Here is a 12,542-nt window from a genome sequence, read left to right on the forward strand (position 1 = left end):
GTCGTAACTTCACGGCAATAGATGGATTCAAATGGATGATTTTACTGTTCTCTTCATTATTTCTTAGAAACTTTCAGCTTAGTAGGTCTTCACTTTCAGCTTGGCAAAAAAAATACCCAATGCTATATGAACTTTAAAAAGATCAAAATTTAGTATAGACATCCATTCAACTCACCATACTGACGAACATTATGCCTTACAATAATAGTATGTGGTTAAACTCTATGCAACGTAATGAAAGAAGCTCTTTTACTAACAGAAAGCTCTTGATAGATCGTCCGAGTTTCAAAAGACGAGTTGGTAATCCACCGCCATCGAGACCAGCTCCAAAGAGGCTACGTGCTGATAACCGTCCTATTACCCCTCTCCCACCACATCCAGCTTCAAATGCATCCACTCATAACGGCTTTAACTCGCGCTATAACGCTGCAAGGCAAACCTCACGGTATGAAGGTTCCCGATATAACAATCCCAATCCAAAGACAGCATATAAGAATGAGCCGAGGAGTCAGGTATGGACAACTAATCATAATGACAGCGCACATACAACTGAAAATGGCAGAAAGGATAAGTTTCTTTCGCAATTACCCAAGGGTCCAAAAGTATCGATGTCGAGATATAACGACGGCAAGAGTGCGATCAGCATGAGACAGAAGGTGGAACAAAGCAGAATACCGCCTCCGTCGCTTATAACAGAGACCAGGGAGAGCTCCGTCTACGATAGGATTATACAAGTCGGAGAGGGCACGTATGGTAAGGTTTTCAAAGCCCGCAACACCGTGACGGGAAGAATGGTAGCACTCAAAAGGCTCAGGTTGGAAGGCGAAAGAGAAGGCTTTCCGATAACGTCCATCCGTGAGATCAAACTTCTGCAGAGCTTTGACCACCCGAACGTTTCCACATTGACCGAGATCATGGTTGAGTCGCAGAAGACGGTCTATATGATCTTCGACTACGCAGATAATGACTTAAGCGGCCTGCTGATGAACAAGCAAATCGTGATAAATGCAGCCCAATGTAAACACATCTTCGAACAGCTTCTCCGCGGCATGGATTACCTACACAACAGCGGGATCCTCCATCGTGACATCAAGGGATCGAACATTCTCATAGATAATAAAGGACATTTAAGGATTACAGATTTTGGACTCGCGAGAAAGATAAAAGCAGATAACGACTATACGAACCGTGTTATAACGCTGTGGTACAGGCCTCCGGAACTTTTGCTAGGAACCACGAATTACGGCCCTGAAGTAGATATGTGGGGTTGCGGTTGCGTGCTGGTGGAACTTTTTAACAAGTCAGCCATTTTCCAAGGCCAGAACGAGCTGGAACAGTTAGACGCAATATTCAAGATTATGGGAACTCCGAACACAGACCGCTGGCCAAATCTATTCGACATGCCATGGTTCTTTATGGTGATGCCTCAGCAGACGAACAAGTTTCCAAACGTCTTTCAGGAGAAATTCTCATCGATCATTCCATCACAAGCATGCATCCGATTATCTGAAGGATTACTGTCGTACGATCAAGGCAAAAGACTCACCGCTGCACAAGCGTTACAAAGCGATTACTTCAAAGAATTACCAAAACCCGAACCACTAATTCTGGAAGGTCATGAGGGTTGTCATGAGTATGAAGTTAAGCTAGCAAGAAAGCAGAAGCGCGCCAAACTTCAAAAGGAACAGACCTGAGTAAAAAGCTCTGCGAAAAGCATGAATTGTTGTATACACTGCATTAGTTTTTCAGTGCTATAGAAGTAAATACCACCTTTTATAAACCCTCTTAATATTACCAATACCAATCATTTCTTCTGCTTACCTAACATTTCTTCCTCAAAATATCTATTGCTTCCAATGAACCAGGTTGCATGCACTTTACCCAATTGGCCTACCAGGTTCTTATTGCACTGTTGTGACATGATATCGAGCTGCTCGGTGGTCTTCACCAGATTTGACTGCAGCAACTGCAACTGATGAGCCATATGAGCATACTGACGCTCTTTGTTGGGATTAGACATGCTTGGCAAGTGGTTGCTTTGTTCATGATGGCTTCCCATGTTGATCAAGTTCATCGCGTATAATACAAAGGATGGGTATCATCGCTCCAACAAGACATCACAACAGCCTAGGAGGCCGAAGCTAGAATCCATGTCTAACAATAATTTACTGGAGAATCCGGCAGATCTCCTTCGACAAGTACGTGAGAACTTTATCATCGAGCAGGATGTAGAATCGCTAGCAGCCATTGATGAGAAGGCTAGTCAAATCAAGGCCAAATCGCAAGAAGAGCTACGAAGAAGCAAGATGGAGATTTCCAACTTGGAACTGCAACTGAAGTCGAAGGAGACCAGGATTGGCGTTCTTGTGAACGAGTTGGCGCAAGTGAAGGATGAATCGCAGGACCTGATGGGGAAGAATGATCTGCTTAGCTTCGTCAAGCAGCTGGATGAACTAGAACAATCAGTAGTCCAGCTGCGAAGTGAGCTGGACGAACGGATCGTTACACTGGTCAAGGGACAACGATCATCTACAACTGCATCTGAACAGCCTTCTGGCGAGCTGATAGATGACGAAGAGCGGAAGGATATCCTACGGGACACTGTAGCGAGAGCTAACATTCTTAAGCTGAAATTATACAGATCGTTAGGCCTGGTGATCGACGATGCAAACGGCCAGGTCTTCATCGAGAAAGATAACTCGGAGATCGACACGCTGCCCTTGGACAACGATCTCAGCGATTTCTTCAGGACAAAGTACATCTGGGATAGAATCAAGGCAAACCGATGACCGGTTCCAGTCACCGACCTATGAATGCAGGTCGTGTTGTAACATTATATACAGGAGAAAATGCCATACCCGTGAAAGGCTCAGAAAAACTTCGGGTTCCTTCTCAGAGACAGTTTTGTCCATTTAGGTACCTTGTGGACACCTTTTCTGTAGTCCTTGGACTTCCTATCGAACACAGTGTACTTATCCTTCGACGACATCTGGTTTTCTTTGGGGAAGAATGACGATTTGTTGAGCAGACGCAACGACTTTATCCGTGGTTTGAACTTCTTGGTCATGGCCAAAGCATCTTGATACGCTACCCCCTTCTCTTGGCTTCGTTGGACGTGCAATCCCAGGTTCACCTGCTTGAGCACTTCGTCGACGTCTCTTAGCCTATGTCTGACTCTTTGCTTCTGGTGTGAAGACATCCTCCATGGAACTTTCCATAGTAGCCCACCAAGTAGCGAATTGGACGCTTTGAAAGGACCAAACATGCTCGATTCTATCGGGACTTTGGGCTTTTATAGTGTCTGTTAGCTGAAGTTTTTTACTATCTTCGCCCAAGAAGGAACCGGCCTAACCTGCCCCGTTTAGTCACTGAAAGGCGAGGTAGAACTCGAATCCCAAAGCTGGCGTATTGGATCTGTTCTTTCAGGTGCTGAATTACTATGAGTGAGGGACAACAACCTGCAAAACGCGGCGCTAGGTTACCCATTTGGGTGCTGTCACCTAGGGAGGAGAAGGAGGCCCGCCAAAACTTGAAGAAGTTTGCATACAATGAGTGCGATGAATACGTACAGGCAATGGCCAATTGTGCCAAGGCGAACGGGATCAAGGTGTTTCCTGCGTGTGACGCTCAACGGGACAAGATGGTGGAATGTATGCTGTTTTACCAAGTGGATGCGAAATATCTGGATGAACAGAGGGACCTGATTATACAGAGGAAGATTGCAGCATTGGAGGAGCAAGTACGTAAGAACAGGGACAAATGAGGTGAAATTAAATGCTCTGTGAATGGCTATATAGGGACGTTTTCTTGTAATAACACGTAGATTAGGATGTATATATGCGGGTACTTTTTAAAGCAGAGTGAGTTGAAGAAAGTACTGGAGATGGTCCTGCTATATCTTGGCGGCTGCCACGCGAGTACGCGGGCTTTGTTTTGGAATCAAAAGATGTCCAAGAGGTCCTGAGTGTTCGGCGTTTGCTTGGGCGCCGGTTGCGATCGCACGCTTAGACTTTTCAGACCTTCGCTTACGGTGTCAGAACTGAAGTTGAATAGGTCATCCAGGTCGTCAAGCGTCTCTTTGCTCCCGGATACTCGCCCAGTTGATTCCTCGCCGCCGAAATCAAGCAGTACATCATCATTGAAGTTATTGGCAATCTCGTTCTTGGCCATGTCCTCCAGCTCATGTAGTTTCTTGCCCTTGACGACCCTCTGTCGCTGTACATAATTCGACGTCCTCTCTGATTGTGGCTTGAAGAGGATGGAGCCTATCGTGGAAAGCTCTGTTAGCAACTTCTCCAGAAGTTCAGGAGAAAAGGAATCGAGGGTGCTTTGGATCTGAGGCGCAACCGACGAGCACAGTTCCTGTATCAACTTCTCGGAATCAGGCAACGATAGACATCTCCAATATATCATGGCCATGTCTCTAACATCCAGCTCATGAATAGAAGTTGTCGCTAGCTCCAGCACACTCTGAAGAATCGCACCAGGCAACCTGGTATGTAGCCTCACTGCTGTCATTAGTATGGAAACCTGGGTCAGCTGCTCTTCCTGCGCGAATTCTTGAACAAATCCTTCGAATTTGCTCTGTAGATTAGTAAACTGATCCGGATACTGGCCCATTAACCACACATAGTTACACTTAGCAGAGTCAGATGTCATGGCAGATTCAGGGCTCTCCCAAGAGCTTAGTACGGAGCAAACGTTTTCAACCATCTCTTTGTCTCCACAGCTGTGCCTTAAGAGATCACAAATCGCCACGCAACAATCGTCTTTCAGGTTTTCATGCCTTTCGAGAAGCTCCAATAGAATGTCTAAAGTTTTGAGAACAAATTTCTGATCCGAGTACTTGATACCCAACTGCGCTAAACCCTGAATTGCCCGAGAAACAAACTCAGGTTCAAATTCCATAGAGTATTCTTTTAGTTCAGCCAGCAACAAATTGCATTGTTTCAAATTCGTTGGGTCCACTAACCTTACTAGAATATCTATCTTCTCTAGCTTGACATACAATGGATCGTTAAACTTAACGTAGAAGATTCTCAGCTCCTTTGTAAGCAGTTCTGGATACTTTTCCAGGATTATCCTTATATTTCTCAAGGCAATGTATTGCATTTCCGGTGGAGTGGACATGATAGACACTAACGCCGAAGAGAGTCTGTTCATGATAGCTTTGTTAGTTTGCTGCTGCTGAGTACGCGGATAGTTCTTGATTACGACCTGTATGGTAGCCAAAACAACTGCTGGATTAACGTGCTGAAGGTGGGCTGATACACGATCGATGATATCCTGTGCCTCCAGGGAGTCTTTGGAATCATAGCCCGCCAAGGCGTCTAAAATGGTTATCCTTGCCCATTCCGTGCATTCATTCAGCGCCAGCAGAAACTGTGAAACGTGGGAGTTAATCAGCTCGGTTAAATCGATGGCACTTGGATCCATTGTGTTGATTTCGGTGAGTGCCGCGGTCGCATTGGCAACCACCATAGGGTTCGAGTCGTCGAGAGACGCCTTTAGATCTTCTAGCACTCCGAGCTCGATACAGAGCTCTCTGTCTAACTGAAAAAGCTTTGCCACACAAATAACAGCAGTCTTTCTCACATACGGATTGTCATCCTGAAGGGTACGGCGTAACGGGCTTTCCACATAATCAAGTATTTTATCCACCCGGATCATCGACATCGTCCTGATCGACATGCAGCGGATCAAAGGGTTGGGATCCTGGGCATCTGTGACAAACGTATTCACAGCCAAGATGCAAAGCTCTGGATGCGTCTCAGCATAATTCATAACGTACAAATAAACGAGCTTCTTTTGTTCCACGTCGTTGGTTGCCATATTCTTGAGAACATCCGGGAACAAAGACGAAACGTCCTTACCCAAAGTCATCTGCTGGATAGTCTTCTTGATGGCATCCTTACGGGTCTGAGGATATTGCGACACTAGTCCTGCCCTTAATTCCGCCAGTTCGCCTTTATTAGAGATTTTCGGAGCCACTCTAATCGAGTTCTTCAGGAACTTTTTGATCTTTTTATCTAAAGGTGGCATAACTAATCAAACCCCACACTGCAACGTACAAACCAATCACTACACTGGCAGCACTTGCTGATCTACTATGGCTTTTACCTATGTTTGATCAATACGTTACTAACCTTAGTTGATACATCGCCTTACACGGACAGTCATAATTAAGAATGACAGTAAATCAAGAAACTGAATTCATTGATATTGGAGAGCTATAATCAAAAATTCTCAATCAGTCAGTTCATTTCTTGACCTTTTGGAATATAAAGGATTGTAGCCACCAGTTCTGGTTGGAAAAGGACAAAAAAAACTAGACGGAGCTAACTAGTTGCTGATTTACTTAGAAAACGGTTACCTGAGCTTTTCAAGATCCATTCCCAGTCCTTTGCAGCTTTATTGCATGTCTTTGCTGATGATATTAAGCTTGTCTATTCTCTAGACTGATTGCATCTTTAAGTTTTTCAAGACGCCTCGTCGAGCGCGCCGTGACGTTCCGAATGCTGTTGATTATATTTTTTTTCAAAATGCAAAGTCCCGGATAGTGTGGTGCGAGGATGTTCCGAAAGATTGGGCAGTCTCGTTCCGCAATGTTCGCGCTTAAAGACGGAAAACCTCTGCACCACCAGGCGTAATGCCTGGAACAGTTGATGAAAATTCAGTCGAGGGACGCAGTTGACAAACTGTTGCGAACTCATCGTCCAGACGGTGGATGTATCTGCAAGATGCACACTGGGAAGTCTCTCTTTGGATTTTTCTTATATAATGACCCTCACTTAGTTTGTACTGAGCAAGCTGCAAAATCGGTAGTCAAGCACCAAAATGTCTAACGCTGAAGTTCTAGTTTTGAGAGGTACCTTGGAAGGTCACAACGGTTGGGTCACTTCTTTGGCCACTTCCGCTGGTCAACCAAACTTGTTGTTGTCCGCTTCCCGTGACAAAACTTTGATCTCATGGAAATTGACTGGTGATGACCAACAATACGGTGTCCCAGTTAGATCTTTCAAGGGTCACAGCCACATCGTCCAAGACTGTGCTTTGACTGCTGACGGTGCTTACGCTTTGTCTGCTTCTTGGGATAAGACTTTGAGATTGTGGGACGTTGCCACCGGTGAAACTTACCAAAGATTTGTCGGTCACAAGTCCGATGTCATGTCTGTTGCCATTGACAGAAAGGCCTCTATGATCATCTCCGGTTCCCGTGACAAGACCGTCAAGGTCTGGACTATCAAGGGTCAATGTTTGGCTACCATGTTGGGTCACAACGACTGGGTTTCCCAAGTTAGAATTGTCCCAACCGAAGATGTTAACGATGACACCGTCACCGTTATCTCTGCTGGTATGGACAAGATGGTTAAGGTATGTTTATCTTTTATTTTTCTTTTGTGCAAAATGGTGCGTTGTCTTCCCTTTCAAATGATGTATTCAAGATATTTGCTACTTCGGACAGGGCTATAGCCTTGAATGAGACATATCATAATCACCAAGATCTCTGATGAAAAGAGACACCGCATTTTGCTTTTTGGATTTGCCAATTCTCCAATTACTAACAAATCGTACAGGCCTGGAACGTTAACCAATTCCAAATCGAGGCTGACTTCATTGGTCACAACAACTACGTTAACACCGTTACTGCTTCCCCAGACGGATCTTTGATCGCTTCTGCTGGTAAGGATGGTGAGATCATGTTGTGGAACTTGGCTGACAAGTCTGCTATGTACACCTTGAGTGCTCAGGACGAAGTCTTCGCCCTAGCTTTCTCTCCAAACAGATACTGGTTGAGTGCCGCCACCGCTTCCGGTATCAAGATCTTCTGCTTGGATCCAAAATCTTTGGTCGATGAGTTGAAGCCAGAATTTGCTGGTTACACCAAGGCTGCTGAGCCACACGCTGTTTCCTTGGCTTGGTCCGCTGACGGTCAAACTTTGTTCGCTGGTTACACCGACAACGTCATCAGAGTTTGGCAAGTCATGACCGCTAACTAATGTGATCTATCCCAATTGATTTTTTATTTAGTTCGGTCAAATATAAAGACTCCCATTCAGTAGTCGAATCGGAAGAAATTGCCATTTTTCGATGAGTTTTAGCTACTCTTGGGTTAATTAATATGTATAATACGATGCAATATGGAAGGATGGCGGTTCAACGGAATGTTTCTATGTACAGCTATCAATCTTTGCTCATTGTTATTGTCATTACTATAGGTCTTCAGATTGGCCAATAAATTTCATCGCTTCTGTACCGCCTTCGGCAAGTTCTGGCTTGTCTAATACATCGGCGATGCATTTCCATGGATCCTTAGAACCGCCCCATTTGAGGACTTGATCTCTGAACTTCTTACCACTCGAACGGCTAAACGGGTCGTGCGCGAACAGTGAGTCCCATATTTTCGAAGCGATTGCCCTGTCAAATAAATAACTGTAATATGTTGCGCCATATCCAAATAAGTGCCCGAATTTACCACACCAGTTACTTTTGTCATCAACCAAAACCTGCAATTTCCTCTCAAGTTGTTGGTAAATGGCAACGACGTCTAAACGTTCAAACTCTTCTATAACCCTTTGACTGTGAAGCTCTTGATCTAACATTGCCATCTTCGCTTGGGAAAAAGTTTCGCAATGCTGCATAAATTTAATCTCTTGCAGGTAGTTTTCCAGCAAGCTTTCAGGGATAGGCTGACCTGTTATATGATGCTTCCCAATTCTCTTCAGAACCCTTGCGTCACGAGCGAAATGCTCCATCAAAATACTTGGCAACTCAACAAAATCCGTTGCACAGCGTGTTCCACTGATATTCTGTAGTCTAGTTCTGCCCAGCATGGAATGCATTGCATGGCCCATCTCGTGGAATAAAGTTTCAACTTCATTCAAGTGTAATAAGCAAATAGGCTTTCCAGAAGGATTGGTCGAAGTAGAAAAATTGCAAACTAAACATATCACAGGCAGTTGAAACTGGATTCCCTGACTGTTGACACCTGTTTGAATTGTGGAGAAATCAGTCTCACCAGGATAAATCTCCCTCGAACAACACACAGTAAAATGTGATGGATTGGACGTTTTACCCGAGCGTTCAAGAAGGTCGCAATAGATAACGCCAATGATACCCTCTTGCTCAGATACGACGTTTAGCCTCCTTACTTCCGGTGAAAAGGTCTCACCAGTTTTTGTGACCTCAATCTCCAACCTTATGCCATATATGCTGTCAAACAAATCCGACAAACCCTGGATGACGTTTCCCAGAGTAAAATAAGAGCTAATCTGTTCGCTGTCAGACGTTGCACGGCGCTGCTGGACCGAATGGATGGAACTATAGAAGTCGCGGTCCCACGGGCGGACAACCTGCGCAATCTCCGCATCACTTGGATTTTCTGAACTTGGAATTTGTTGGTACTTGCATTTCAGATCAAAAATGTACTTAAGCTCTTGAATGGTTTTCGGAAGCATGTAGCTCAATAGAGCAGTCATAAAACCACGAACTTGATGAGGAGTCTTGGCCATTTTGCCCTTCAACTGGTATTCTGCAAAACTATCGCATCCCATTAATTTTGCCAGGGCAGCCCTCAAGCGAACTAACTGATCTAGCCTGCGAATCTGTTCATCCGAGCAGCTGTGCATAGCGGACCAAACCTTCATTCTTACCTCCTCATCAGGGCAATTTCGCAATATGGAGTAGGCTAGATAGCCATGGGTCGGTATTTTGAAATGTTTACCTCTAACATCCTTTGAAAGCTGATTAAGAATCAACTTACTTATTCCACTATTTTCTAAGTCCTCGCACTTTATTTTGATAAAATTGGACCGCACGTAGTTGGTATTATTGATAAAGTCTTGACCAACAAGGCTAATTTCCTGCGAAAACGCAATAAACTGGTCCCTGACTTCCGGATTCATATATATTCCAGATTTCTCGAAGTCTTCGAGCAAGATCCTGCCGACTTTAATTTCCTCCTCTGAAAGTCTGTCTGTAATTCTGGAGTCATTTAGCACTTGTCTTAAAGTGTCGCAAAGCTCCACATCTGTGTTTAATGTGTTCATAAATTCAAACATCTCTTCATGGCATGCCTGAGCCGCTTCAACAAAAGCATTATCTGGATGGGATGACCGTATGAATTCGCACAAATCTATAACACGGCATAAAGTATCACTGAGTCTATCAAGTTTCATAATATATGTTATCAGCTCCTCAAGAGACTTATCGCTCTTCATGTCATTAAGCAGTTCCTGGGCTTGAGATAACGAGTGATGGCTAAATTTCCTCAGTCCATCTGCAGATGTTAGAAACGGATTTCTGAACAATCCTGTTTGTAGCTTTGCTTCAATGCCAAAGTTCGAGAAGGGACTGTCATCTTCACTCACAGAAAAGTTGCGCTTGTTAATTTCATGCCAATAATCAACATCGTTAAATGCTCTTCGTAGATTACCAACGTTCAAATCCTCTGAGGCTTTCGCTGTGGAAAATTGGGTAGCTTCAGTAGCATATCTTTTGACACCTCTGATATTGGTAAAGGACAAGACCCTTGCTGTCAAATTCCGGTTCAAAAAGGTTGTCTTCAACATTGCCGATGAACTGCTGTGCCGATCTCTCTAGCTGGCATCCAGAACATATACACCAGAGGCGTCTTTCAGTTATGAAAGGTTTTCTGGTGAAGACTATCTGACGCTTGAACAAGCGAGATGGAACCAGCGTTAAAGAGTTAGTTGAAGAACATGATATGAACTTCATGACTAAGACTGTACAGATGTCTATACAATATTCCAGCGGCTCAGTATACTGCAGCAAACATATATGTACATATGGCGAACTCCCAGTGTCCATGTAGGATAGTTTTAGCGCGACCTTGTAGCTGCGCTTAAGAGCATCGAGGACGTTTATAGCCTTCGATTGAGTTGGAGATGAAAAATGCTTCAGCATAGGGCAAAAGACCCATTGGGCCTCTTTATCTCTCCTGTTTCCCTGTTTCCAACCTAAGGGTTTCTGCTTTATCGAGCTCATTTCTAGCTTCGTTGAGCAACTCTTGGAAATCGATCTCCTTTGCCATCGAGATGGAATCCTTGAGGAGCTTTTCAGCTTTAGCTAACACCCCTTGATGCAAATTCAACACACCCATCCCATAGGTTGACAAGGCAATGGCCTGCGAGACCGAGGGATCCAATTGGTCTTTCATGTTAAATCTCAGTTTATTATTCTTTTTGGCAAACTGGATCACACTGTCGTAGCATTGGGTCGCCATCTGCAAGCAGGTATCACGATTTCTATGAAGATGCCTCAACGCTTTGATCATCGGTTCATCCGACCGCAGCGACGGATCTTTATCGCGCTTGCCCTCCAGTTCGAATATTTCAGCTTCAAACTTTTCGCCTTGCAAGTAAAGCAAGGATCCCAAATTGGCTTGCGAAAGCAGAATTTGGCCCGGCGGCATATCTGCCATGACCATCCACTCAACAGTGGTCATTTTACAGCTTAAAGCAGCCGCAATGTCCTTTGATGATAAACAGAAGGCCGTGTACAGGTCTCGAGCGGTAAAAAACTCTTCTTTGAATGGCTCCCAAGCACTACTATCTTTTTGCAGGTCCAAGATCATGTAACCTTCATCATCCAGCTTCAAGTTTTCCTCGTTTACAAAAGTCTTGAAATCGGAAGCATCCAATGCTTTGCCTTGGAAGATAATTTTGGCCTTCTCCTTCCTACGTTCAAAAAACTGCTTTAATTCCTGCGATCTGCTCAACACTTCTTCCTGAGCCATTAGCAAGTGTGCAAGAAGATTTCTCTTCCCAGTGCTAACGTCCTTATTGGTTTCGAGCGACTTGATCAAAATCCGTAAATCCCTCCTGATCAGTTCTGGCCGCTTATCCTCCGGTATCTTACCTTCGGTGTTCAACGCGTCAAAATAACGGTACAGTAGTTCTAGGTACACGCCGCTAGCTTCGTCAAGCATTCCCAATTTTTCATACATTTCGGCCACTTTAAGCTCGATGCCCGTATATTCATCGCTAATCGGATCGACTTTTAACTCCTGACATTTGTCCAATGCCTCGATATAAAACTTTAAAGCCTTTTGATAATCGAATTGCTCCTTATCAGACTCCGCCCAAAGTCCCTTTCTCAAGATTTGAGCCACTGGCTTCGGAAACGTGTGATGTGGCCAGTAAAAGTGCCAAACGCCGTAGCTAAACGCTGAAAATCCCAGCAACGACAACACTATCTTTTGGATACGATCGTTCCTTTGTGATATCTGCTGATACGTATAGATATTCCCGCCGTTTCTGGCATTTCTCATGGCAGCGCTGCAACGCAGACCTCTCGCTTGGATACCTCTCAGCCGTGTAAGAGAGCAATTCGATAATAGCAATTTCCGGGATACCCTAATCATTATAGATTGCTCCTGTCAACCAGCTAATCAGCTCTGCTTTCCCGACTAACTGTTTCTTATAGTAAGCAATCGTTAGAGTACTTTACTTTTGCTTAATTGCTTAGAACTTTTCACAACGACAAAGGGATAAAAAGGGCTCATCGCAACACATAAATCA

At 44.3% G+C, this 12,542-nt stretch overlaps 9 protein-coding genes across 9 annotated transcripts; 4 read left to right on the forward strand and 5 right to left on the reverse strand.

Annotated features, from left to right (window-relative positions):
* Positions 1-191: 191 nt before the first annotated feature.
* CTK1 (cyclin-dependent serine/threonine protein kinase CTK1) lies at positions 192-1,694 on the forward strand (the record flags this gene model as incomplete). The annotated part of the gene is made up of 1 exon (XM_037281319.1): positions 192-1,694. One exon carries the CDS (start codon positions 192-194, stop codon positions 1,692-1,694), a length of 1,503 nt encoding a protein of 500 aa, XP_037137214.1.
* Positions 1,695-1,804: 110 nt separating this feature from the next.
* Positions 1,805-2,074, reverse strand: HSK3 (Hsk3p; the record flags this gene model as incomplete). Its single annotated transcript, XM_037281320.1, has 1 exon — positions 1,805-2,074. One exon carries the CDS (start codon positions 2,072-2,074, stop codon positions 1,805-1,807), a length of 270 nt encoding a protein of 89 aa, XP_037137215.1.
* Positions 2,058-2,789, forward strand: SPC24 (kinetochore-associated Ndc80 complex subunit SPC24; the record flags this gene model as incomplete). Its single annotated transcript, XM_037281321.1, has 1 exon — positions 2,058-2,789. One exon carries the CDS (start codon positions 2,058-2,060, stop codon positions 2,787-2,789), a length of 732 nt encoding a protein of 243 aa, XP_037137216.1.
* Positions 2,790-2,869: 80 nt separating this feature from the next.
* Positions 2,870-3,265, reverse strand: MRPL31 (mitochondrial 54S ribosomal protein mL60; the record flags this gene model as incomplete). Its single annotated transcript, XM_037281322.1, has 1 exon — positions 2,870-3,265. One exon carries the CDS (start codon positions 3,263-3,265, stop codon positions 2,870-2,872), a length of 396 nt encoding a protein of 131 aa, XP_037137217.1.
* Positions 3,266-3,439: 174 nt separating this feature from the next.
* On the forward strand, positions 3,440-3,763 carry CMC1 (Cmc1p; the record flags this gene model as incomplete). Its single annotated transcript, XM_037281323.1, has 1 exon — positions 3,440-3,763. The coding sequence occupies one exon, from the start codon at positions 3,440-3,442 to the stop codon at positions 3,761-3,763; it is 324 nt and encodes a 107-aa protein (XP_037137218.1).
* A 176-nt stretch (positions 3,764-3,939) lies between these two features.
* Positions 3,940-6,042, reverse strand: APL2 (Apl2p; the record flags this gene model as incomplete). The annotated part of the gene is made up of 1 exon (XM_037281324.1): positions 3,940-6,042. One exon carries the CDS (start codon positions 6,040-6,042, stop codon positions 3,940-3,942), a length of 2,103 nt encoding a protein of 700 aa, XP_037137219.1.
* A 795-nt stretch (positions 6,043-6,837) lies between these two features.
* Positions 6,838-7,473, forward strand: ASC1 (40S ribosomal protein RACK1; the record flags this gene model as incomplete). The annotated part of the gene is made up of 1 exon (XM_037281325.1): positions 6,838-7,473. One exon carries the CDS (start codon positions 6,838-6,840, stop codon positions 7,471-7,473), a length of 636 nt encoding a protein of 211 aa, XP_037137220.1.
* Positions 7,474-8,213: 740 nt separating this feature from the next.
* Positions 8,214-10,571, reverse strand: OCT1 (metalloendopeptidase; the record flags this gene model as incomplete). The annotated part of the gene is made up of 1 exon (XM_037281326.1): positions 8,214-10,571. The coding sequence occupies one exon, from the start codon at positions 10,569-10,571 to the stop codon at positions 8,214-8,216; it is 2,358 nt and encodes a 785-aa protein (XP_037137221.1).
* A 380-nt stretch (positions 10,572-10,951) lies between these two features.
* Positions 10,952-12,385, reverse strand: RCI50 (Rci50p; the record flags this gene model as incomplete). Its single annotated transcript, XM_037281327.1, has 1 exon — positions 10,952-12,385. The coding sequence occupies one exon, from the start codon at positions 12,383-12,385 to the stop codon at positions 10,952-10,954; it is 1,434 nt and encodes a 477-aa protein (XP_037137222.1).
* Between the last annotated feature and the right edge of the window lie 157 nt (positions 12,386-12,542).

The sequence above is a fragment of the Torulaspora globosa genome, chromosome 1, assembly GCF_014133895.1.
Source record: "Torulaspora globosa chromosome 1, complete sequence".
NCBI classification, from domain to species: domain Eukaryota; kingdom Fungi; phylum Ascomycota; class Saccharomycetes; order Saccharomycetales; family Saccharomycetaceae; genus Torulaspora; species Torulaspora globosa.